This window comes from Cyanistes caeruleus, chromosome 16 (genome assembly GCF_971803275.1).
Source record: "Cyanistes caeruleus chromosome 16, bCyaCae1.hap1.1, whole genome shotgun sequence".
NCBI lineage: Eukaryota > Metazoa > Chordata > Aves > Passeriformes > Paridae > Cyanistes > Cyanistes caeruleus.
In genome coordinates, this window is record NC_141716.1 from 11,257,109 (window position 1) to 11,283,356 (window position 26,248).

At 43.3% G+C, this 26,248-nt stretch overlaps 1 protein-coding gene across 12 annotated transcripts in view; it reads right to left on the reverse strand.

The window, feature by feature from the left end:
- PTPRT (protein tyrosine phosphatase receptor type T) overlaps positions 1 to 26,248 on the reverse strand; it is a 432,610-nt gene that overhangs the window by 36,948 nt on the left and 369,414 nt on the right. For 3 of the 12 annotated variants that reach the window (XM_086852378.1, XM_086852367.1, XM_086852369.1), the window contains 5 exons: positions 24,875 to 24,904; positions 17,643 to 17,690; positions 15,035 to 15,183; positions 9,086 to 9,163; positions 8,847 to 8,882 (listed from right to left, as the gene is read on the reverse strand). In XM_086852378.1, the coding sequence (XP_086708504.1) occupies positions 8,847 to 8,882; positions 9,086 to 9,163; positions 15,035 to 15,183; positions 17,643 to 17,690; positions 24,875 to 24,904 (341 nt within the window). The remainder of the gene's footprint in view (positions 1 to 8,846; positions 8,883 to 9,085; positions 9,164 to 15,034; positions 15,184 to 17,642; positions 17,691 to 24,874; positions 24,905 to 26,248) is intronic. The other 9 variants (XM_086852376.1, XM_086852373.1, XM_086852379.1 and 6 more) reach the window with 5 other exon arrangements.

Below are 26,248 nucleotides of genomic sequence, written 5' to 3' on the forward strand. Positions count from 1 at the left end.
TCAGCAGGATTTGGGGTGTACAGCATGAGATAACTGAGAGGGACCCGAGTGAACGGCAAGCAAAAGATTAGCATTTCAAATAAGTCAGGATGCTGAGGCAAATTCAACTGCTCTGCTAGTTCAGGCCTAAAATTTTGTATGTCAATGACAAAGATGTAATATCATCAGGAAAAAAAAAATCAAAAATAAACCAGTACAAAAGTGTAGTTATTTTGTGTGCAGAAATTTAGATTTCAGATATGTAAACTTAATAGAAAAGGGTTTTTTTTGAAAGAAGTGGATTTAAAGAACTCTATCACTATGCAGATGGAATTGCAACCTCATATTCACAGCAAAACTGTATGCACAACAAAATATTCCCAGTGAACTAATAGAAAAGAAATAATAACTCCAATAACCAAACAATTGGCTGTAACAATCTTTAACAACAGGAATTCAGACTAAATGAAAAATTCAATGACTTATCTAGCAGAGCTGTCCAAATTTAAGTAGTTGCCCAAATATAGCACTGTTTTTTCCTACGGTTGCAGGGATCTGAGATGCTCAGCTCCTTTCACACATACAATCTTCATCAATCCTTTCTGGCCTTACCCAAACCAGGGTATTAGCAAACAGAAAATGCACCTCCCTCAGATTATTCACAAAACCCCCCTGAGTTTCCACACACAGGGTTTGTTTCTTACAGCAAGTTCACTGACAAAGAGCTGAGCCACCACCCCTTGAGAGCAACACTACGGCCACGTTTTTAAGGGGATAAAGAATAAACAAATCAAATTGCAATTTCAGGGTGATTTCTGTGATGCAGAAATGGTCTTGGAATGCTCTTGTAAACATTGCTCAGCTTGAGAAACCAGGGTGGTATTTGGGCAGGGGCTGCCCATGTCCATCCTGCAAGGGTGGGCAGGAGCAGAGGGCTGAGGGCATCCCACTGCATCCTCAGCAGCTGGCAAAGCACAGACGTGACAAAGAGCACTTCAGCTGCTTTATTATTAGGTTAGGGAAGATGAGAAAGCAGGGATATGCTCTGTTTGGTAGCTGCAGGAGTGTGAGGAGACAGGAATGCCAGCAGTGGGCACTGCTGCAGGGCAAGCTGATCACCAGTGGGACATAAACACGGCTGGGGGGTAAATTATCAGAGATGCTGAACACAGCCTGCTCCTCTGAAATAAAATAGCACAGCGATCATCTGCTTTAAAGATTAGACTCCTGAATTTCAGGATTTCTGAGTGCCAGGTTCTCATAAACACAGTCACATTCCCAGGACGTGGGGATTTACAGAACTATGGCTCAAGCACAGCAACCCTCACACACAAAATGTGAATAAATTTGGGATTTAAGGAAGAGTAACATCCAAAGCATTTGTATAATCATCCCTAATGCTCTGACTAATGACAGTGTGAGAACTCTGAACAGAGGGAATTTCAAGGCTTATTAATTCCCCTAGTTGGTTTCGCTTTCCCAGTGCATCTTTGCTCCCCTATTCCCTATTAACCTCCTGTAATGAAAAGGAGAAGATTTTTATCGCAGACCATTTCCGACAGACGTACTATGCTTAATTTTCCATCATTAGGTTTAATACAAACCCAATTTCACAACTGGCTTCTCTGAGGAACCTGCAAGTAATGCCACATTTTTATCAGCCCCAATTAAAAAACATTACGAGATCCCAATTCGAGAGGGAGTCTTAAAACTAATATGTGGTTCTGGTGCTAATTCGGGCAGGGCACATGCAGAGCACAGGCGACTTGTAAAACAGAGCTCAGATCAGCCAGCTCCTTTGCAGGCAATTACTAATTTCTCTCTTCATCAGTTCCTTTAATTCCGGTGTGCTCGGCTCTCTTCTCAGAGAAATGTGTCACAGGGAGAGGTGAGAGACAGGAAAGTGGGGGCCTCTTCTTTCCAGAATAACTTCCCTTAAGGTAAACTCTTGGTATGGAGCTGGGACTAGAAGACAGTGCTCAGCAGCAAAGAGGGGTCTGTCTCTGGTCTCTGAGTGACAACTGGTCTCTTTGGTCAATGAGATAAAATTTGGTGCAAACCCCAGCGGTTGCAGAACAGCTCTTGTGGCACAGAAGCACAGAATGGTTTGGGCTTGGAAGGGACCATCTCATTCCAATATCCCAGGTTGCTCCAAGCCCTGTCCAGCCTGGCCTTGGGCACTTGCAGGGATCCAGGGGCAGCCCCAGCTGCTCTGGGCACCCTGTGCCAGGGCCTGCCCACCCTCCCAGGGAAGAGTGCAAAGTGTGATCTGTGGCAGCACAGTTTGTGTGCCTCTCCCAGTCATCTGTTTCTGCCTAAAGAAAAGCCTCACACACTGTGGGTGACCCCTCTCCACCCTGGGACACACAGCTAAATCTGTTCAGTCCTCCTCCAGTCCTCTGTGACAAACACATCATGCATGGCACCTGTGCTACCTGCAAAAAAATCCCAACCCCAACCACAGCAGCAGCTCTGGACTCTCAGTTGTTCCTGCCAGCGTTTTATCTGGTCCACAGAAAGTGTAAGAGGGGCTTTTCTGGACATGAATTGCTGTGTGTGAGCTGAGCTTAACACCCCCATGTTCTGCTAATAAAGCCTGATGCAAATAACACATTGTTCCCTCTCCATCTGAGTGTGGAGCTCAGCAGGGCCAGGCACCTCTCAGGATGTGTTTGCAGCAATTTTGTGAGCAACTCCAAATGCAGGTGGGAGGGGAGGTGGCAGGAAACTGATCTCTCACTCGGTCAATCAACCAAAAGAGTCTTTGGAGGGCTGGCAAGCAGGCTTTGCTTTTCCTTCTGTTTGCAGCTATAACACACATCTCATTCCTTTTGGCACCATTATTACTGGGAAAGACGACAAAGATTCTAGCAAAGTCAGGCTGCTGCTTTAATTGTTGCACTAAAAGCAAGTTAAAGTAATCTTCCACAGTCCCTTTTCTCTGTCTGCATCTCACAAACATGTCCCCAGTCCCCTTTGCAGGACAAATTGGCCAAGACTATTCACTAAATTTTTGGCAGTGCCTATAAAGCATGTGTGCCTTTGGTGAGTTTACAGTGAGAAAAGCAAAAGAGGAAAATATGGAGGTTTTTTAATGGGAAAATTTGCAGGAAATAATTCACTCTAATACTCAGAAACTACTAAATGTACAGGATCATGCATCAGGGTTTGGGGTTTTTTAAATTATATTTCATATGCACATTTATCCTAGTCATAGGTCCTTGTGCTTTTGCTAGAAACACACACCACCACATTTCACTGCATTCCAAAGATGGAATACCGTTCCAAGAAATAATTCAAATTAAAACTTTTCAAGAGCTGGTGATTCCATTCTGACCCCTAAAATTGTGGCAATGGTTAATTACCCTTGCTGTCTAAACATTTCTTAATTGCAATTTGATTTTGCTTAGCTTCGATTGCAGGCCCTGAATCTTATTATACCTTCTGTTAGATTAAAGAGCCCTCTGAGCATTTGAAATCCTGACCCATGCAGGCACTGATCAAATCACTTCTTCATTTTCTCTTTGATAAAGTAAATCAGTTGAGAGCTTCTGAAGTCTCATTAGAGCAGGCTGCTCAGGGCTCCGGTTCCTTGCTAGAACAATTTCCAATTTTCCACACTTCTATTTGTGCAGCTGTAAATAAGGCAGGTATTCTGCATGTGGCTGGGAATGTGCTGTTTGTGACAGGATTGTTTCTAACATCACATCTTGTGATGGCAAAGTGTGTTGCCAGCTTGTTTGTTAACCCTTTTCAGTGCCACAGTTACTCCCAATATTGAGATGTCCTGTGCCAACTCAGATGTTTTGATTCTGGAAGCTGGCATTTTCATGCTCCCCCATTCCTGGGAGTGTCCAAGGCCAGGGTGGATGGGGTCTGGAGCAGCCTGGTCTTGTGGAAAGTGTCCCTGCCCATGGCAGGGGCTGGAAAAAGATGAACTTTAATGTTCCTTCCAACCCAAACCACTCTGGGATCAGCTTAAGAACTCACCTAACACCCTGAAATTCTGTAGAAGACAGCAACTCAGTGATTCCCTGTCTCTTACCTGACTTGGCAGATTGGGAAACTCTTCAGGTATCTCAGCTCATGTGTTTAGTGTGGAACTGCAGCTAAACAAATGTACCAATGCTGACTTCACATATTCACAAGTTCTCCCTGCCTATGAAATGGTGCTTTTTGTGTCTTTATAAATAATCAAGAACTTGCTGAAATCAACCCTGAGGTCTTATTGTGCCAAGAAGAATCAGAATCCAGCACACAGAGGGGAGCTGGAGCAGAGGTCACTTCAGTGAATTTCCCCCCTTTGATGAGCAACCCTGACAGTGAGTGATCTTTGCCTGCTGCTACACCACCTTGTGTTCTGTACTCTTGTGCTACTCAGACAGGTAAAATAAATATGTTTGCCTCCACAGAAAAACTGATGAACTTCTCCATAAATGTCACAGATAAGATGAAGTGCAGCTGAGAAATTAGATTGCCAGTCTGGAAGTGGCTCTGTGTGATCAGAGCCCTGTGCAACACCTCAGTGAGGCTGCTGGGAGGGATCCTGCTCATCCAGAGCACATTTAGGGATTAAAGCTTTAGATGCTTTTATAGAGATCATTTGTTTTGTAAACATAGTTAGACTGAGAAATGGGTATCTGGGCACAGCTTATGGTGTTGTCTCCTGACCAGAAAACTCACCCATGCCTCACAACTAAAAGCAAAGCTGCACTGATGTGTCATCTTCTACATGTGGAAAAGTTTCTCTCAAAACTTTTGCTTTAATGTTCACAAATTCCTCCTGTGACTGAAATGACAGGGCTATTATATCTGCTTATAATTTTTATTCTCTTAGCCTTGGCAAGTGATAAGATGCGATACGACACCCTTTGCACAAAATAAATTATGTTTTGAGTGGTGTTTGTGATAGATTTAATTACACACAGAGCCACTCTCTCCACACTAGAGCAAAGGCTGTCAATTCTTTGACATCTTCCGAGGGTGACTAGAGCATGGCTAATACCTCTTCCCCTTACACCAGGGATATGGTGCAAGATGAAAAATAATTTGCTTTTTTGTGTGTGTCAAGGCTTTATTATATGATAAATACCCACCTCTAATATTCTATCTACAATACCAACAGTGGTATGGCAAACTAAAGGCAAAACATCATTTATCTAAAGATAACTACTGTGATCTGAAAGGGCACATTCCTTAACAAAACCTTCTGACAGCAGTCTTGACAGCACAGAGGATGCACCTTTCATTTCAAAGGCATGGAGAGGCCACACGTCCATAATTTTTTAAAAGCAAGTAATTCTTTTCTAGATTCTAGAACTTTGTAAGAATTGCTTGGTTAACAGCAAGAATAAGAGTATTCTAATCTTATAAGAGTATTCTAGTAAGAATATTAGAGTATTGTAATATAAGAGTATTCTTACATAAGAGTATTCTGATCTTATAAAAACTATTACATACGTTTTTCTTTATCAGGTAGCATGGAAAAAAATCCTGCTAAAGATGCAAAGATGTTTTGGTGAGGTGGACAATGATTTGGGGTTATTTGGTACAAATGTAACTGAAGCTCTTTGGATGTGTGGAGCTCATCAAGATGAATCTCTCTTTGCCTCCTCGGTGAAAAGAGGCTGCCAGCTCAACCCAACTTCCAGAGAAATTCTGTCACATCTGGAAAACAACTGGAAGCTTCAAAACAGCACATGAACCTACAAACCACTAAAGAGTGGAAGGGAGGGTTTTCCAGTTCTGCAGGCAGGAAGAAATGTAAAAGGAATTCAGCTCAAGGCCCAGCCTACAGAGGTCTGAACCTTTGGAGCTCACTCTGCTCCTGGCCAACCTCAGCACAGTGAAGAGCTGGGAAAACCTCTCCCACAGCTCCCTGGTAGAGGCTGACTTGGCCTGGGAGGCTTCTGATGCAACTGAGCAGGTCAAGCCATTGAATTTCTGAGCATCCATTGGATAAATTAACTCATCCCACAATTTAAAAAGTCAGTGAAGGAGGCACCTGCTAAAGCAGCAATCCTGGCTATTTAACATCTTTTAGTTATTCAGACTAGGTTGGGGATGTACACATAGCAGACTGATTAAGGCTGGGCAAAAAAGCTACAGAAGTCTAAAATCCATGGAAAATTTCTGTCTTTTTGAGCACAGCCAGGTTTTGTCTGAGACTTTGTGACTGAGACTTTGTGACTATGTCTGGGACTTCTGTGAGAGCTCTCTCTGCTTGTTCTGCCCATCAGCAAGGCACTAAAGTTCCTCTCTGGAGGGTAGTGACTATTGTGAGGATCCTCATGAACAGCTGGAATAAGAACAAAGCCAAATATCCTTTCCTGCTGCCAGGAGATGCCAGGGGATGCAAGGGAAGGACATGCTGGCCCCACTGAAGGGATGGCCCTGATGAGATCTGAACATCTTCAAGAGCTACTGGATATGAATCTTTTCCCCAAAAATAATCCCTAAGGTTGTGCTACCTCATCTTCAAGTGGAAATCTACCTCAATTATTTTTCAGTGTTAGATATTCCCTTCTCTAGTAAAGACGTTTGAACAAAACATTTAAAATCCAGACTTGTCCACAACTGGAAAAGAAAATTACTTCACTAAAAACATTCATGAATAAAAAGTATTAATCAGGAATTGGGATAGAGACAAATCCCAAATCTGCTGTATCTTCCATGTCACAGCCAAGCCTAGGGAGCCATGCAATACTGCAAATATAGAACATTTATTAGCAGAAAACGTAACAGATGGGAACAAACAGTACTGAATTGCAGGTACAGATATTGGTAGTGGGATGACTGATCCCTTTTCAAGATATGTTTTTCTTCCCTGGGAATTAATATTAATAAACATCAAAAATTAAACTCATTTTGCTCATACAGCAACATCCAACATTTGATGGATTTCTCTGAGACACCAGAACGCCAAGGTTTTCATTTGTCTTCAAGTCACAAGATAGAAATTTCTCCAGTGTCAGGGGCTGTTTCACAGGTTGTTAAATTCAGGTGGAACTTGGACAGTGACCAGTCTGTGTAATTCATGTCTTAAAAGTGCTCTATATTTAAATTCCCGTGAATAAAACAGGGATATCAATCCTTACTCAGATATAGTGCTTAATAGAAATCTGAAATCATTTTGAACACATAAGCACAAGTCTGGTTAGATTACTATTTCCTCTTTTTCATCTGCAAAATTTGGGGTTTTAATAATTTTGGGGGTTTTTGCTTTGCCAGGACAAGCACTGAGGGAACCTGGTCATTGCTCCTTGAGCTTCAGCGTACCAAGAGTGCAGTTCTCACATTAATTCCATCCAGCTCCCCCAAAGAATGGCCAGTTTTTCCCAGATGCCAAACACCAGACTGAGAGTTTGATATCTTCCACCAAACTGCAGGTCAGGGCCTTGTTTCTAATGTACAGCCAAAAGAGAACCTGCCTTTAGGCTTTTCTGTTGATGACACCGAATCTCTGGGAAATTAGAGCAAACCCCTTGGGAAATGGACTCCTTTCCTTGCCCACCCCATTCAGAGGCCTCATTCCTTGCCATCAGCATTTTGGCAGGCAGCAGGATGGATGTGTGTGCTGTGGCAGCCCCTCCAAGCCTCTGTGCCAGGCTGTAAACCAAGGAACAGCCACCAGTTGTCATTTCTAACTGTGGCCCTTCCACGTGTTCTGAGTGATGTGTGAAGCAGTCATGGTACATTACTGTGTCTGGAGGGAACATTTATAGGAGATAATCCAAAATGATAAATCCCACTGGCTAGATTCTGATCAGCCACACATCATCTTTCTTATGCATAGAGGAGGAATTCATAAATCAGAGAATCAGAGTGGTTTGGGTTTGAGGGGAACTCAAAGCCCATCTAGTGCCAGTCCCTGGCCAAGGACACCTTCCACTGTCCCAGGGTGCTCCAGCCTGGCCTTGGGCACTGCCAGGGATCCAGGGGCAGCCACAGCTGCTCTGGGCACCCTGTGCCAGGGCCTCAGCACACTCACAAGGAAGAATTTCTTTCTGATATCTTACACAGCCACAGAACAGCCTCTGCCTCTCAGGACCTGCCTGTTTGTTATCCTCTCAAATTCATACCTGACTGCCTGAAAGATTTAGCATTTAACTCCCAGCATACACAGAATCAGGTGGAGCCACTTCCCAAAACCCAGCCAGGGATTTCCCCACCTTTACACATGCAACTTTACCCCAGCTGCAGGCTCCCACCTGCTGCAGACATGCAAATCCTCACTTAAATTTGCACCCCCTGGGGCAGGTACAGCCCAGCCTCACACACAGCACATGTGGTGGTTTTTAATGGAACAGGATAATTCAGATTACAGACAAAGAAGAAACTTCACATAGAAAGGGTGGTGAGGCACTGGCACAGGTTGCCCAGAGGGGTGGAAGATGCCCCAAGCCTGGAGACATTCCAGGTGAACTTGGATGGGGCTCTGAGCAATCTGGTCTGTAGGAAAGTGTTCCTGCCCATGGCAGGGGATTGGCCTGGAGAGCCTTTAAAGATCCCTCCCAACCCAAACCCTTCTGTGTTTCTGTGTCAGCTGCACAGGCAGCAGCACCTGCAGGAGTCAGAACCAAGCCTAAGGCAAGGCAGTGTGTGGGGATGTGGCCCAGAACCCCAATCTCACTGAGAAAAGAAAACCTATACTTGAAAAAAACAGCTGAACCTTAATTTTTGGAATTTTTCTCTCCTTTGAAAGCAATTAATATAACAAAACATGAATGAAACAAACATTTTCTGATTAACACAATCACAAGATTAATTCTGATTTTGGAAGCCAAACACTCCACAGTGTTATTCCCATGCCACAGAGAGTGAGTTGCTCTCCAGCTCAGCCCAGCACACCATACCTGTCCTCTTACCTAACAGCGTGGTCGATGGCACGGTGTCTGATGAAACTTTGAGATGGAATTCCGTTCACCCACACGACAGGGATCAATGGAAATCAACAGGGGATCAACAGGAAAAGAAAAGTTACAGAAAATGAAAACAAGGTTAGCAGTGTCTCACACTCAGAAGCCTCGGTCTGTTATAGGTTATATTGGGTAACGAACAAAAGCAAAGAAAATTTAGGAATGAAAGAAAAGTCTGGCACTAGTACCTGAGTAGTAGGAATTCAACATAGATTTGCTCTGAAGGGTTTTGCTTTGGACAGAAAATGAACAAGGAGAGGGTGATGCTAGGTAGGAAAGACATAAGGAAAAGACTTTAGACATATATTAAGAGAGAGAAAGAGAAGAGGGAGAATGTTCCTCAAAGAACACAGTAATATGGGATATATAAGGCTTATCAAAATGAATTATATTTTTCATTTCAACATGCATATTACATTTATTACATTGTCATCATGATGGATTTTCTTTAATATGAGCACTCCAGACCCCAAATATAGGATTATAGTTACTGTAAATCAATGTGTTCCTAAACAGGATACACACAGAGTTGCATTCACAGCTCTATATTCTAAATGTTCTTTTTTTTTTTTTACCAAAGGAACAACCTTAGGGTTTTGTCTCTCAGAGGAAATTCCTCAAAAATGACCCCCAAAATGCAAACTACAGAGAATCAGTATTGACATAAAATAAACCTACTCAAACACAATGTACCACAGAAATACACAGGTGGGGTAGCAATTTTTCAGTTAAAACATTACGAGATTAAAAGGGACTTGTTCTTCAACCCAGGACTGTTCATAGCAAATCCTATAATCTCTTCCCCTGTGAGCTGGGTTCTTTCAGCAGGACAAGCATCCTTGCCTTCTCCCATTACAGCATTAGCTTTCTCTGGACAAGAATCCACAAATTTCCATATTAATCAAATCAAGTATTTCCATATTAATCAAATACTTTTTTTGAAAGGAGGAAGGGCTCAACATCTTCGTGGTAGATTCTTGTCTTGATAGTAAATTTATGAGGCTGGTTTATACCTACAACAGCAAACATGCACATTCTTATGGTAATCCATCATTTTTGAAGGCATATTCTTTTGTTATCACTCTGCATTCACTCTCAGAGTTACAGGCATTTATTTATCTCCTCCTCAGAATGTTGGGAAACAAGCTAATACAAATCTCAGTACATCAGAAAGATGACAACAGATAACACAGGAAAAACTATTCCATAGCCCAACAGAAGTAGATAAAACTCAGTGTACATGAAAGTAATTTCAGAAGCAATTTTTTATATCTATGGAGCAAACATTGCTTAAAAATTTCAAGTAATTCTATGGGGGAACCCAAGGAAGACACTGGTCTAGGGAGTTCCATAAAGTCAGAGTTACCTCCTGAGCAGTTTAGAATCACCTAATTCATGAACTCGCTCTCCTTCTGCATTCTCAAACCATATTTTCAGATCTACATGACTTGGACACACATTAAAACAATCAAATTCCTCATGGTTTGGTCTGCTGGAGCTCTGCCCCAGTAAGTCACAAAGTTCCTCTGCTTTGGGGCCCCTTACACTTTTCTGTTTGCCAGCCTGAATCAGACCCTTCTCTCACCACACTTAGGCTGTGGCCATGTTTCATATGATAACATGAAATAAGATCTAAACAGAGCAGTTGGTTTGCCCAGAGTCACAGGGCAAGGCAACACTCAGGGCTTGGGGCAGCACTCAAGTTTTCCTGGAATTTGGGAGTATAAAAGAACTCTTAGGGCCATAGAGCCTTTCCAGAGCTGCTGATGAATTACCAGATAAACACCTCGTGTGTCAGTGAGTTTGATTAAAGATGTTACCAGCTGAGGTTTATGACATGAATTGTGTTTGTGGCACAGGGATGTGACTTTTAGATTCAGATTAAAAAGGAGGGAAAAAAACCCCAAACAAACCAAACAACCAAAACCAAGAAAAAACCCAACCCAAAACAAAAACAAATTTAAAACCAAACTAAAAAAAAAAACTAAACTGAAATAAAAATCCCCCAAAATTCACAAATACAAAAGAGAAGTTTTTTAAAACTTTGGAGAACTTATTTTGGAAATCAATCAGGTTGCATAATGAGATGTATACACAGTGCTGCTTTCTAACTAGCATTTCTTACAGGCACTTGGGTCTGTAATCAAAGGAAACACGTCCAGAGAGGATTTCACATCAGGGTAGAGATTAAGACTTCATTAAAAATTCTCTTTGTGCTCCCTGGAGTGGCATGTGAGGCCACACAGATCCCTCCAGTCATGCAGAGTGGTGAAGGCTCCTTCCCAGTCTGAAAATTATTCTTTAATTTTTATAGCATTTCCTAAACTAGCAAACCCTACAAAAATCCCATAGAAGCCAATAAATGGGAAGTTAGCATATTTTCCTTTCATGTCTTTGATAAAATGTGGGTTTGTCTTTTATTTTTAAATTATTTTAAGAATTATTTTACTAAAGGAAACATCTCATGTCCATGACCCTACAAGTCCTTAGGCTTCATTTAGCTGGTCACCTAATTATGAGTGAAAATTATCTGTGGGGCAGGACTAAGAACTACATCTTGATCTGTTTATCTTTTGTGAAGTCCTTTGCATCTCACTGATCACAAAATCTTGAAGGATTAAGGAATGGTGTGAATTTTGATGTCTCTTGGTACAAATGGATCCTTTAAGCCCTGAGTGCCACTTGCCTACAGCTCCCTCCCATCTTCTTGTTCTCCTAAGTGAAATCACACTGAACTTATGGTAGAGATTCCTACTGCAAGGCTCAGTCCCCCCACCTCCAAAATGCTCTTCCTGAAGCACTAAAGCCACTCCTCAATCTGTATCAGTGTTCTTCCTGAAGGGTGTCTGGAGAGCTGCCTCCCCCCAGACTGAGATGTCACACAGGTAAAGCACACCTTAGTAAATCAGCCTCCAGCAAAACTGGCTGCATTTTAATGGTTAAATCCTCAGAATCAAACAGCTCCTGCCAGAACCCCTGCAAGGATGTCAGGATGGCTCTGCTGGGGAATTCTGGACAAGGCTGAGCACTGCAGAGCCAGAAGAGCAGTTCCTTTGTGCAGAGCACATCAGCAGTGCATCCTTGCTGAGCTGATCCACTGCTGCTTGTGCCACCACTGCCACACTGCCCAAGGTTTCTGTGTGCTGACAGCCCCCTGCACACCTTTCGGGTCAGTGCAGACACTGGGGGGTGAATTTAAGTCCACTTTGTTTCCCATTTACCATCTAATTTCATAATAATCCTGCCCTGAGCCAATGTCTACTTGTGACTGTGCTGCTTCCCAACATTCCTGCACTCCAGGGAACTGCTCAGCCACTGCCAGGGCCATCATCTGCCTTTAATGGAGCTAGGATATATTTTTATCTTTAAAAAATACCAATATATTGAGAAAATGAACAACTGTGATTGTTCATAACCCCTGAGTAAAAGCAGACAAGCTGGAACAGCCACAGACCAATCTATGTTTTAGCAAACACCTTCTCTGGTTCTGTGGAGTGTTAGAGGTTGAGTCCAAAAAAATCTCCTTAATTTCAACTCCTGTATGTATCAGTGAGAATCCTGCCAGGATAACAACTAACACTGCAGAATGGAAAGAGGAGTGAGGGGCTTTGCTTCGGGCCAGGAAAGATAAATGCTCAATTCTCTTCCTCTTTTCAGCAAGACCTGAGGTCTTGAGGCCTCAACAGAAAACAAGGGGCTGGTAGGAAGGAGGGCAGCTGTTCATGTTTTATCTCCCTCGTGGTGCAGAGCATCAGGCAGCACTCTTGAAAGTGGGAATTTTAAATCTAAGTGATTTTACAAAGTAGTCCTGTGTGGTGGTAGGGCAGGGAGACAGGGAAAGCAACAGCAGGAGGATGGACAGGACTCACCCAGGAGCAGACCAGTGGCCAGCTGGAGAGAGCATGGGAAAAGAAAAGCTTCTGTAGGCACTCCCTGAATTTGTTCTGTCTGAAAAGTCATCAAAATGATTGTGACAGAAAGCAAAAACTGGAGGCAAGGACACAAGCCCTGAAAGGACGTTGTATTCTGCAGGTAAACTTGCCTGCAAGTCATTCAATAACTGAGGGATCCTACTTAGCAAATTGTCTTGTTCTGTTTGCTTGCTTTTGTGAGCTGGCAAGGTGATCCTGGCATTAAAAACACTTTGCTTCTCTCAGTGGGCTCTTCTTCCCAAGGAGAGGGGCATTTCCACATCCCTGATACAGGCAGCTGAGGGAGGGATGCAGAGGGTGACTGCCCATCGTGAGATGCTGTAAATGCTATTTACTCTTGGCAGGCAAAAAAAACAATTTAAGAAGGAATCTGACTGCTGCTTTAGACAGTTGATTTCAACAGCTCTGGTGGATAAACCCTGTAAAACTCTATTAGTTAGCAGGAAGGTTAAGAAATAATCCTATTATGTTATTCCAAAGTAGGCCTGTATAGAGCCCACAAGTATTAAACTCTATTAAGGCAATTTATATTATTTTTCTTTTCAAGGAATTCTTTTACCCATAAAATTCCTGCATCAGCATGTGCACACTACTGCACAGAACTTACCTCCAACACCTCAGCATCCTGGACTTGGCAGTAAGAAATTTGGAGAAATCAGGAAGGTTTATTGATAATTCTTTCTCATAGATATAAAGAGGAAAAAAAAAAATAAAAATAATCCACCCATGACTGACTCAGGTTATAGGGGAAGGCAGTGGTAAAATCTGCAGAGATGTCAGACAAGTAAAGGTCTAACTGATTAAAAAAATTGAAAAGCTGAAGTGCTGTTTCTTTACAAAATTTGATACATCATATTTTCTATAGTTGCCATTCCAAGCAAATGACTCAACACTTTAAATTAGTCTGTCAAAATAACAAGGGGAGGGGGGGGGAAGGGAAAATGAGGTCACATTTCAAGCTTGTCTCTTTTCTAATTTTCTGTTGGAAAAAGAATCCCCAAACTTTCAGAAACCCAGATTCTGAGGGAAGTGTTAAACCCTTGATTTTCCCCAGATACTCCAGCCAAGCTGCCTTTGCTGTTTTGATGGCTGATACAACACTGTCTGTCCTGCCTTTCAAAGATATGAACCCCACAGAACTCCTGCAGCCTCCTTAGGACAGAGCTACTCAGCACCTGAGAAAATTAGATCTTGACTGAAATCAATTTAATATCAGAGAAAAGCGTTCCCTGCCAGCCTTGGCCGTCCCAAACACCTGTTTGTCCATCTCACAGGTGTGTTACACGAAGTGGCACTAGCAGCACATGCAGATGGAATTTGACATGACCTGCAGAGGGGGAAAGGGAGAATTCACTCGACCTGTCCCACTCAGTTTCACATTGCAAGGGGAGGTTTCAATGATAAACCACATTTTGTATCATGAGCACTTCCATTTTAGTAATCAGGGGAAGAAACCCTTCACTAAAGATGCTTAACAAAGTCAAGAGTTTTAGTACACACTTGAGTTTCAGAGCTGTCCCTTGTCCAAACTAACAGGCTGAGTGTCAAAAGAAGGAGTGACATGCCCATAGTGTCTAAGTTTAAATTTATTTAATACGAAAAAAGTTTACAAATCCACCATGCAATCCACCATGCACTCAACCTGGATCTAGTGAGGCTAAAGTAGGACTTGGTGCTGCTTTACCCACAAAATTCTTTTAGCTACAGAGGTCTGAGTGGTTTACAAATGTTAACTAAGATCATTATTACTGGACCTGTGTGAAGAATAAACCAAGGACACAGACAAAGGAAGAAATGCTGTCTTTCCACTCCAATTCTCTAGCCAGGAGACCAGGCCTTCTTTCATAACAATTTCATGCAGAAAATGTTATTTCATCCTACAAGTCAGCTAAGTGATTTGACTCTTCTACTCACAAAGGAAAAGTATTTCTAAACAACAAATAAACATGTGCCTCTTATTCTGCTGCAGTTGTTAGAACAGACTTTATAAATTATTCTCAGTAGATTTGGAGCCAGAGGAATGCTCTCCACCTGTCTGACAGTTAAACCAGTATCAGAGACATTCCAGATTTCTATGGAGCTTTTGCAACCATCTCTATCACTGCCATTCCTAACTCCTCAACACTGTGCCCAAAGGAATAGGTCCTTTTAAGAACCTAGAGCTCTCCAAGGGGGTCATATCCATTGCAAGCAAGTTAAACTTACTGAATCCATTAACATCTTGGCAGCTGGAAGAAAAAGCTTCTTCATTGTGAACAGCACTGAGTTTGGTGGAGGTCTTGTCAGAAGTAGCCACAGGACCCATCTCCCTCTGCGTGCTGGTCTGAGTCTCCTTCTGCTTCTTGGCTAGCTTCCTTTGGGGTGGTTTGGAGAGGGGAGAAAGCAAGGTCAGTTTGCCCTCATTAAAAGCAAAGCAATGGCAAAATATTTTGACAGAATTACCCCACTTGGTCAGACATGCAAGGCACGTGACGAGCCGCACGCCAGGAAACCCCACGGCTTTTTAACGTCACTTGTGGAGCGCCATAAACATCGGGATACCAGCCTGGAGCTCTCCCTGCCAGTCACTCATCTGGCACAAACCTGCATCACCCCAGCAGTGGGACTGCTACCTCAGCCTCAGGGAGGTGGAATAGGTCCAGCTCTGGAGCAGGTGTCTCAGGGAGGGGAATAGGTCCAGCTCTGGAGCAGGTATCTCAGGGAGGGGGGAATAGGTCCAGCCCTGGAGCAGGTGTCTCAGGGAGGGGGGAATAGGTCCAGCCCTGGAGCAGGTGTCTCAGGGAGGTGGAATAGGTCCAGCCCTGGAGCAGGTACCTCAGGGAGGGGGGAATAGGTCCAGCCCTGGAGCAGGTGTCTCAGAGAGGTGGAATAGGTCCAGCCCTGGAGCAGGTGTCTCAGGGAGGTGGAATAGGTCCAGCCCTGGAGCAGGTGCCGCTCGCTCCAGGAGGAGCAGAGGGCTCGGGGTGGGAGCACTGCTCACTCCAGGGGACCAGGACATCTGCATCCATCCCGTGGGATGCTCTTTGAGGGAGTGTGAGACCCAGCTCTGTGCCACTGGAGAGCTGGAGCAGAGCTCTGTCCTGGCCCCAAGCAGAGCAGTGAGGGCAGCAGCCTCCTGAATCCTCACACACACCCAGACTGCTCTGGGATCCCCAGCCAGGGGAGGGTGGGGCACATTAAAGGTTGAATCTGTTTTAGCAATGTCCAAATAAGCCTCTGTTCTGGGAAAAAGGGTCTTGTCTTGTTTTGAGGAGACAGCAAAATCTTCGTCAAAAGCAGCAAGGCTGCCTGCTCTGAAAACACTAACAAAGCTGAGAACATAAGAGGCTCCTCTTTTGCAAACACAGAGAATAATAAAATGGAGAGAAGCAGGAAAAGTGAGCTGCTAAGCTTCCACTGACATTTGACTGCCCTGTGCTTCATTCGTATCAGAGAACAAAACCCTTTAAAAATGAATGTGTGACATTCTACAATCCACACCTTGAAAAAATATCACACAAATCCCTAGCACCAGCAAAGAACTTTGCTTACACGACTTCCCTAGATAAGAAAATAAAATAAAATAAAAGGGAGAAAAACAGATTACTGTAAGAAGGAGCTTTAGTTTTCTTTATTTTCTCCAACTCAAAGAAGAAAAAAAATCCTAACAACTGAATCATTTTGCAAAGAGGTTTTTCTTCTCTAAAACAACATGCTTATGGTAAGTACTACCCATCTTTTAAACTTAATTAGATTCTTAAAAAAAAAAAAGGTACTCATTCCAACCTAGTCTAACAGGCTCTATTTCTGCACAGAACATGTCAGAGTGGCATTTACAGGCAAGTTCAAGCACACAGCTGAGCCCCAGCCTTCAGGAGATGGGCAGCTTGGCCACTAATACTTGTTTGCAAAGAAGGGTCAAAGAGAGCTAAATCCTTTGCTTATGTCTGTGGGAAAAGCCTGTTTTAAAGAAAGATAATCCAGATCAGGAGAGCACAGATTTATGGAAAAAAAACCTCAGATGTTTGCTGCAAACTTTTAAACAAACACATGTGTCTCATCTGCTCAGCCAGTTGGGGTTCATTTCCAGTCAGTGGTTCCAGTCCAAGCCCAGAGCTGTTCAAATTGTGTCCATCCCCCAGGGGTGCCTCACATCTCCCCAGGCCCCAGGGTGTGCCCACTCCTGCGGGTGAAGATGCAGAGAGGGGAGCAGTCCTCGAGTGTTGAAGCAAAAAGCTGCTGTTTAATGCTGCTAAAAGCTTTGCTTCCAGTGTTCAGCAGCGCTGGCACAGCCAGACTGAGGAGCTGTGAGCTGCAGATATGGGAGCCCCTACTTTTTGTGCTGTGGTACCTGAGGTAACTGCAATGGTGTGGAAGTGTGTTAACCCTGCCGTGTGGTTCTGTTCATCCCGATGGTTTGCTAATCGTACATGCCTGTGAGAATTCTTTGGCGACAGGAATTGAAATCACTCAGTGGGAAACACTAATCCAAAATGCAGAAGTCCTTAATAACAAGCACTCTGGACTGCTGGGGTGAGCCACTACAGATGACCTCTCCTGATGGTTGTAAATGGTGAGTCAAAAGGGGCGATTTCCTCTTTCAATGCAAGTGAAATTATTTGTGGTAGTAATTATCTGTAAGTCCCCATTGCCTGGTATCTCTTCAGAAATGCCAACAGGCTACAAAGAGCCAGAACTGGCAAACTTGTTTGGTCTTTTTGTGAATGAGCAACAACATTTCTGCATGTCCTAGGCAGGAAAAAAATAACCCCAAACCCAAGCCCCTTAGTCCCCAAAGGCCTGCTTACAAAAGCCCTATGCAAAGGAGTTCTACCTGGTCCTGTAGAAGACAGAGAGGCCCCTAAAACATTGGCTTGAATGCCTAAAAAGAAAAGGTGACATGAGTTTAAAGTTCTCAATCTACCTCGCACACACAACCCGGGTCTGCATCTGAAAATGCTACAATTTTCTTTCAACAGCATCTTATCAGTTTCCACCTTTCTCCCTCTCTGTTCCAAGAATGTAAAAATTCTTCATCTAAATTTAGAGGGAAAAAGAAGACAGATCTCTTTTGAGGATTTCAGAGCTAAGCTTGCCAGACACATCAAGGGGCTCTCGGTTTCTAAACATGCCTTTTCTGCTGCCGCTCCGTGTCTGGAGAGAGTGGCAGCACAGGACTAAGCCTATTTGGTCCTTACCATCATTATAATTCATAGAAAAGATTATAAAATCAAATGACTAGCACTTTCCAGAACGTTAGGGATGTGACTTAAAACCCACAGCTAGGTAGAGGTTTATTTCCCAGCACGTCAAAACGCCTTTTGGAATTGGAAAAGCATTTATCTAGAAACGCTGTTTCCAAAAATAGGGCGCTCCAAGAGATCTCTGTGAGTCGCTGACAAGCCAGGCCGGTGACACGGCTCCTGCTGTCCCCAGTGCCCTGCACAGAGCCACTGCAACACCCCAACAAAGCTGCTGTGGGAGCATCAGTGTCAGCCAGGGGCTGGCTGCGTGCCCAGCGTGTCCCCAGCACAGCTGACACCCCGCACCGAGCAGACACTTCCCCACTCATGCATTATGCAGCTGAAAAGGGGAGGAAATAAAGGACCAGGCAGATATTGGGAAGAAGAGTCTGAAACACTCGGCACAGAATGTCAGGATGTGGATAACATGATCTTAATGCTGGTTTACATTCAAGGGTAAGGGAAATGTGGCAAGAAGAAAGCAGGAGGCCATGGATGGAGTTTACCAGGTTGCTTTTTTCAGTTTGAGAAGGTTTGGAAATGAAGAGATGATTTTTGTAAGCACCACACACACGGAGGAGGGATGAGACAAAAAGATGCTTAAAGTTAAGTGAAAAAATGAAACCAGCTGTATAATCAGGCAGTTGATGTTGACCCCACTAAAGAAAGGAGAAAAGTCATTGGCAGTGGCCACAACCAAGTGTGAATTTGGGGGGGGAAAAAGTTATGGAGATTTGATTTGGTTATTTTTTTGAAACTTCGACTCTTATCAGAGACTAGACATAAAATCTGAAGCACTATATTAAAATTGTGGGAGTTCCACTTAAACAGTCAAGGAATGCAAATTTGGTATCAAGCACAAACCATTTACTGCCATAGACATTAATCAGGCAGCTCCAGCAATATTTTCTGTGAGAAGTATCTGCAGGATCAGATTCCTCTTTCGTGGAGGTTTGGATGACTGTCAGGGATTATTTTTTAAAATCAGCTTCAAACTCTTCTGTAACTTTTTCTATCAATTCTACATGCATGAACATTAAATCTGTAACTGCCACTCCTGGAGAACTCTCATGCATATATGTTGACAGATTTAATTTTAGATGTTTTGCCAGGATGCATTATGTACAATGTGGTGTAGATTTGCAGGCACAGGTAATTTAGACATTAGGTATAGATCATGTAAGTTAAATGTGAAATTTCCTCCTACAGACACAAATTGCATATTGCCCTCATTTTCAATAAGCAATTTGAGAAAGCCAAAAAAAAAATAAAAAATAAAAAAATTCCTTTTAGAGAATTGTGTGTAGCAAACTCCTCGGAGTACACATGTGATTTGTGATGGAGTCGGCTCTGATTTAAGGCAGGCAGTGATGAGCCATGCAAATACCAGGGAGCACTGGGCAAACAGCAGATCTGCTGGAAAGGGGCTCCATGCCCTAAACCAGTGACAAATCCAATTTAGAAGAATGGTTTCATGCTGGTTTAAAACTGAGGGGACTGTGCTATAATCTGGGTGATCCTGTTGCTCTGAGGATTGGAGAGGGCTCTGCTGCAGCACTGCTCTTCAAAGCAGACGTGTGCTACAGGGGCACACACAAAGGAGGACGCGAGAGGCAAAGCTGGAAAATGTGATCTACAAGCAAAGGCCAAAGGAAATGTGGACCTTTAATCTAGAGAAAAGAAAATCAAGTAGGGCTGGTAGGTCTTCAAGCATGAAAAGAGACCAGAGGGGAGCTGCTCTCACTGCCTGCAGGGCTGGGGAATGGGAAGTGTCTCCTCCTGAGCAAGGCTGGGAAGCAATTCTGGCCTAAGCACCTGGGCAGCTTTCTCAGAGCCACTGCAAGGGCAAATCCCCACCACAGCATGTGCTCTGACAGCTTTAGCACCTGCCCTGATGAAGCCAGGTTGTGGCAGGAGCAGAGGGAGGCTGCTGCAGTAAAGGTGTAGCAAAGAGCAAAGGCCAATGTCACAGAGCAAACTGCACAGGACTGGAGAAAGGGAGTAGAGAGAAGTCAAAAGATGCCCTGAGTGTTTTGCACTGTGGGTATGCAAGCACAGGCTCTTTAGAGTATGATCTAAGCTTCACTTGATCAAATTAATCACTGCTTGTAGAGGATTAATTTATATTTATTTAGTTTTATGTACAACCAGAGAAAGTTTAGACAAGCCAGGTGCACATAGGAGCCATCCAAGTATAAGTCTGGGCTGGTACAGACAGCCACAAACCCTGCCCTCTGCAAGGTTTAGCCTTGCAATCACCATGCAGACACGTTCTAAATCACATCTCATCTGCTTGCTGCATTTTGATATATTATTTTTTTTTAATTTGCTTTCATTAGACAGGCATAGCCACTGATTAATGATCCTGTTTTTCCATCATCTGATGAGAAAAGCACCTAATGAGAATGTTTCTTCTTAAAATCCTGATTTAGCAAGCTGACCTGTGCAGGCAGATCCCACCATCCATGGAAATACATGGAGATATTTATGTGTGAATGTGGTTATACAGAGGTACGCTTATAAATAAAGGGAAGTTTTTCTTTTCAAATGTCCCACAGATGGTGGCAATAAATCCAGCATAAACTCTGTTATTTCAAAAAATGTAAGTATAAATTTAGCTTAATAACCTTTGCAAGCTCTCCCATGGAAAGGAACTCCCAGCTGAAACCACCCAACAATTAAAATTGGTGTGAAATTCCAGAGGGAGTTGAAGGGACTTCCTACATTGCAATCATGTCCCTGGAGCTCTGGCCAGTTCAGGGGAAAAGAAAAACATCTTGGCCATTGAGTGCTCTTTTCTTATAAATAACATTAAACTGAGTGCTTGTAACACATACATGAATCTGTATTTCCAGAAATTCTTCCCTGGTCTCATATTCCTCTTGATTAAATTTCATTCTGCAGCCATTACCCAGCCCAGGAGAAAGAAACAAACCAAAACAAACAACCCACACACAGAAAACATTTCCATTTATTTTCCTGGTGAGCAAATAATAAAATCATTATATGGATTGCTGCGGTTGAAAATACTGTTGCAAAAGAGGTGCCTGTCACTAAATGCAAACCCTTCTGTAAACTGGATGAATTGCTGTCAGTGTTTTACAGCTTCAGCTGGGAGTAAAACCAACATCTCCAGACCTGCCTGGGTCGGTATCTTACCCTGCCCATTAAATGAAGTGCAGAGAGACAGCAGCAATTCTGTCCCAGCCTTAGACACCATTTGTGTAAATGTTGGTGTAAATACAGAGTAACTCCTCTGAAAAGCTTCAGGCATCACCCTGGGCACAGGGGTGCAAGGAGTGCACCAGGACAAGAACTCCCAATTCCATCCCTTTCTCCTGACAGGATCTCAAGTCAGAAGCCACTGTTGATGGGAAAGCTGGAGCACACAACACAATGTCGACCCTGCACGATGAGTTACAAGTTAGGAATCAAGGCCTCCTGCGTTGTATTTCCACTTAAAGCCTGTTAAAGATCTTTATGACCTTCTCTTTCATCCTTTTCTATATGTTGGAGGAAGTTTTCTATCAAGTGTTGCTATACAAGAATCCCTTTTTATCTATAACCATGCATGCCCAACACAGCTGCTCCTGTAAGTGAATATTTTGGACTGGTTTCACCAGTCAGAGCTGCAGGTACTCAACCATCTCACAGAATGAGATTTTCCAGTCCTGAATTGCAGCAGAAGACAAGAGTGGCTGAGGGCAGAACTCAAATCTAGAGATTACCAAAACGTTGTGGCCTGTCTCTGTAAAGACCAGGTACTCCTGAAAAAAGTCTCTGTGACTTTAATAGAATTATCATTCAGAATCATTTGGAACAGCTAGGATGGGAGACTTTGTTGCCTAAGAAGAAGAAATGCCTATATAGAAGATTCACAAAGGGTTAGGAGGAATTATCTGAATCAGATTTTTGTTGCTCTAAGAAGCACAGCTTTGGAGTCCAGAAACTGAAACCAAACGTGAAGTGATACAGTCCATATGGTCACATTTAAAGATCTGCCAGCAGATCTATTTGGGAACCTGCTTTTCAATACTGGTAACACATCCAACTGAATTTTGCTTCAGGACTAAATAATTCATGCAAGGTCACAGCGTAGAAACCAATTCTATTTTTAAAAAAAAAATCTGTATATAACCATATTGCTGCTGTTATTTCCACAACATTTAAAATAAACTTGAATCCAACCTTTCTGCTCATAGGAGTCCAGAGCAATTTGAATCAAGCTTGTCTAAGAATTGCACAGTCCTTAGCAATTTCAGATCTTCATCTGCAATTCTAATGAAACACACTATTCATGTGAAACTTGAAATGTGAAACTCAGTAGAACTTCACAACATGGGCTCTCCTGCTTTCTTCCCTCACTACTGCTACATCCCTTTTACCTCAATTGTTGTTCAAGGGGAAAAAAAACCAAATCAGAGCTTGGTTTTCCCAAGTGTCCACGTGAGCCAAAGCCTGCCTGGCAGAGCCTGGTGCTGGGAGCCCTCCTGGTGAGGTGGCTGTGGGGTCAGGATGCTCCAGCTTGCAGAGCTGGCCCTGGGACACCAGCAGCACACAGCTGAGAATGAGCTTTCTGCAGAAAAATCTGGGTGTAGGACTGGGGAGGAAAAGCTCCCTGATTTGTGCAAGCTGAGCTCCAATCTCCAGTGGCTCCTATGAACACTCAGCTTGCCTGATGGCACCTCTGGCTTTGTGTGATGTGCTGCAGGTTGGACATCTGCCTCATTAAACCTTGTTAAAACCTTTCCTTCTGCCTCTGCTGGAGCTCAGTGCAACCCCAGGCTTGAGTGACCCTCCAGAGGGTTTTCTCTTCACTTTTCCTGAGTCACTGTGCTGCTTCCTGAGGAAAAAGGGTCTAGCAAATTGACCCACAGCAAACAGACCCCTTAGGGACCCCTGTGCTTGCTCTGGCAGAGCAATCCTCAGCTGACTGCTTACAGCAATGCTGTGCAGCTGTAAAATGGGTCACAGAGGGCTTGGAAGTTGATTCATCTTTTTAAACACATAGATCTCAAAATAAAATGAAGCAGGGAACATGCTGACCACATACTGCCTGCTGGAAAAAGACAATTATAATGGGAAACCTGGCACTGAATTTCTCAGGCAGTGGGGCTACTGGTTGTGAGGAAACCAAACAGTAAAACATGAGAAATGTGCAGAAGAGGGAAGGTTTTATCAATAAATTCAACTAGCTCTGGCACCTTTGGGTCAGAACCATCCCCTACCTCACACATAGTTAACCTCCTCTTTAATCTGACTACCTGAGGTCAAATTTCATTCTTGGTAGCCAGGGTGAGGTTTAGAGGAAATGGAGTTACTCTGCATTTACAATTACATCACTGGGCAAAGTCAAGACTCGTGATGGTGTCCTAGGGCTCCTCACAGGTTTGGAAAGTGGGAAAGGTTCCAACAGCATCCTGACAGGTCATGGAGAAAGAAAATCCCTCCAAGCAGTGGTGCATAGGGATCCTCCTTTGCCCTCTTCTTTGGACATAAATCAACTCACATGGAAAAGAAATCAGCTCCCCTTAAAATGGCAGCACCTCTCATTCTGCTGACCTGCTGAACATCTTCCAGAGAAAAGTGCCAAGAGGAGACAAAGAGGAGCTGCAGGAAGGGGCAAAGGAGGCAGATCCTGGAGCAGCAGACCAGGAGGGGCTGTCAGGGCTGATGTGGCTCTTTGGACAGCTGGGTTGGCCTCAGAGCCCTGACAGGTCTGGCAGGGGCTGGGGAAAGGGCTGCTGCTGCTTCTGAGAGCTGGAGAGGGCAGAGCTGCTCCTGTCCACAGCAGCAGCTGCCTTCTCCTCCCTCCCAGCCCTCTGATGGCAGCAGAGGTGTCCAACTCACTTCTCCAGGACTTTTTCCTCACATCATTGATCCAGCCCTCTCCTCCTCCGGATCCTCAGGCAACCATTATCATGGCAGAAACAGCTTGGCCTTGATTGCTTCCCAGCCCCTCAGTCTTTAGGCAACAGATGGCTCTGGAAGTACCGATGTGTGAAGCATTTCCATGTGCCTTAACAACTGCCTTCATTATGCAGCACTGTCATTAGGACTGGACAGGTGATTTAGATCTGAATATCTGAACCACTTCATCATCCAATGATCTAAACCAACACTCAGAACCTGGCAGCTCCAGGAACAGGGATGTTTGCTGGGATAATGTCAACTCCCAGGTGTCAGAAACCTTAAGGTTTTTACAAAGCTTGCATCCATGGCTCAGAAATTCCCAACAATAACTTTCAGGTGTGAATTTCCCTGAAGTCTGGCTATGAACAATGGACAATTAAAAAGGAGCTCTTGGGACACTCTGTCCATTAGCATTTACAGAATCAGAGAATCATTTATGTTGGAAAAGATTTCCAAGATCATCAGCTCCAACTGTTCCTCCAGCGCTGCCGTGTCCATCCCTAAACCCTGTCCCCACGTGCCACATCTACACAACTTTTAAATGCCTCAGTGGTGACTCCATCACTTCCCTGGGCCACGTGTTCTGGTGCTGGACAGCCTTTTTGGTGAAGAAATTTTTCCTGATATCCAATCTAAAGATGAACATCCAGTTTGAAGAGCGGTAAACCATAACTGACATATCTGTGGACATTCATATGTTTGCAGGCACAGCTACAGGTGCAGTGGGAAAACAGGGAAAACATAATAGTGTGCAACTGGGAAAATAAAACACAAGCTGCTGGAAAGACAAGGATAAATGGAATGAAAAAAAAAAAAAATGAAAGAAAAAAAAAGAAAAGAATACAACAAAACACAAAATTACCACAGGGTGAACATGCTCAAAAAACCTCATTCCCATTCAAATACTTACAAGTAATAGGAGTAGGAATATGCATTTCTTCTAAATATTGACAGCCAGTCAGATGAACAAAATATCCAAAAGGAGAAAAAGAGAAAAGCACATAATTAGATTTAGATGAACTCCAGGCTTCTTTTCCAATATAAAAAGTATTTGTGTTGTTTTCTGTACTATTTGCCTGCACTTATTTCAGGAGCTGTATATTGGTGAGAAATAAATAAATACTGAACTGGAGACAGGTTGTGTTTCCATTTCTGCCACCATGAATAATTCCCCTCACCTTTAATTCCCTCACTTTATCAGGTCAGTAACATGGGCAATTTTGCCTCTCAAGTGCTCTGATATTTTTGAAATGGAAAGGAAGATGTCAGAGCTATTAATACAAATAATAAATAGGGAAGTGACAATGTAAGAACATCACAATTTTGGAGTATTTAGACAATGAGCAAATTGTCTAATGATAAATCAAGCTTCATCAAACTCTAAAATGCAAATAGTTCATTAACAATTCAAGCATCACTCCATATTTATAGCTGAGCACTGGGGGCATGCATTAGCTTTCTGCATCACTGTGATTAAGCATTTTCTACCAGTTTCTCAACAATTCATTTCACAACATTTTGAGCAGCAACACAAACTGAGCCTTGGCAATCAGTTGTAGCTTAAGAGGTGATATTTTCCCTTTTATAACTGGAAAGGGGCTTCTCTGAAAAGACTGGCTCAAGACAGACGTAGCCCAGGGTATTAGAAATTTACCACAAGTCACAAGAAGCCACAGCACTGGTCGAGACAGGGAAAAACAGTGAAACACAAACTTCAACCTATTGTACGGCTTTAAAATGCCATCCTTGAAGATACTAGGATGATGAGGAATAGTTAGAAATACAAATGCAGCTTTCAAGTGTTCACTTTTGTGGTTGTTCTCAACACAACTTCCATAAGCACATGTGGAAAGCAGGTTCAGATTCAGAACAGATTCATCACCCTCTGTGCTGTGCACACATGGGGCAAAGAACAGTTCACGAGGATTAAACTGAACCATGCTTTTCCTGATGATGCCTTTGCCATAAACCTGCTATTCTGGCTAGATTCCTGATGTATGCCAAGTGATTTGAATGGCACTGATTCCAAGATACATCTGGATGTATTTTAACTAAATTCTATTATCTCCTGAAAGCAGCAATTCTACAGCAATGCACCAGGTAAGGAGCAGCGATTGCCACTGAGCCTCCCTGAGGAAATCCAAGTTCCTCTGAGCCTCTAAAGAAAGGGAAACATGACCAAGATGTAGAAAATGAGAGGACTCAGAGCTGAACCCTTGAAACCCCCAAAGTGATTCAATTAAACCAAGCCCTGTGAGAGGCCAGGACCAGGGCTCACAGCTCT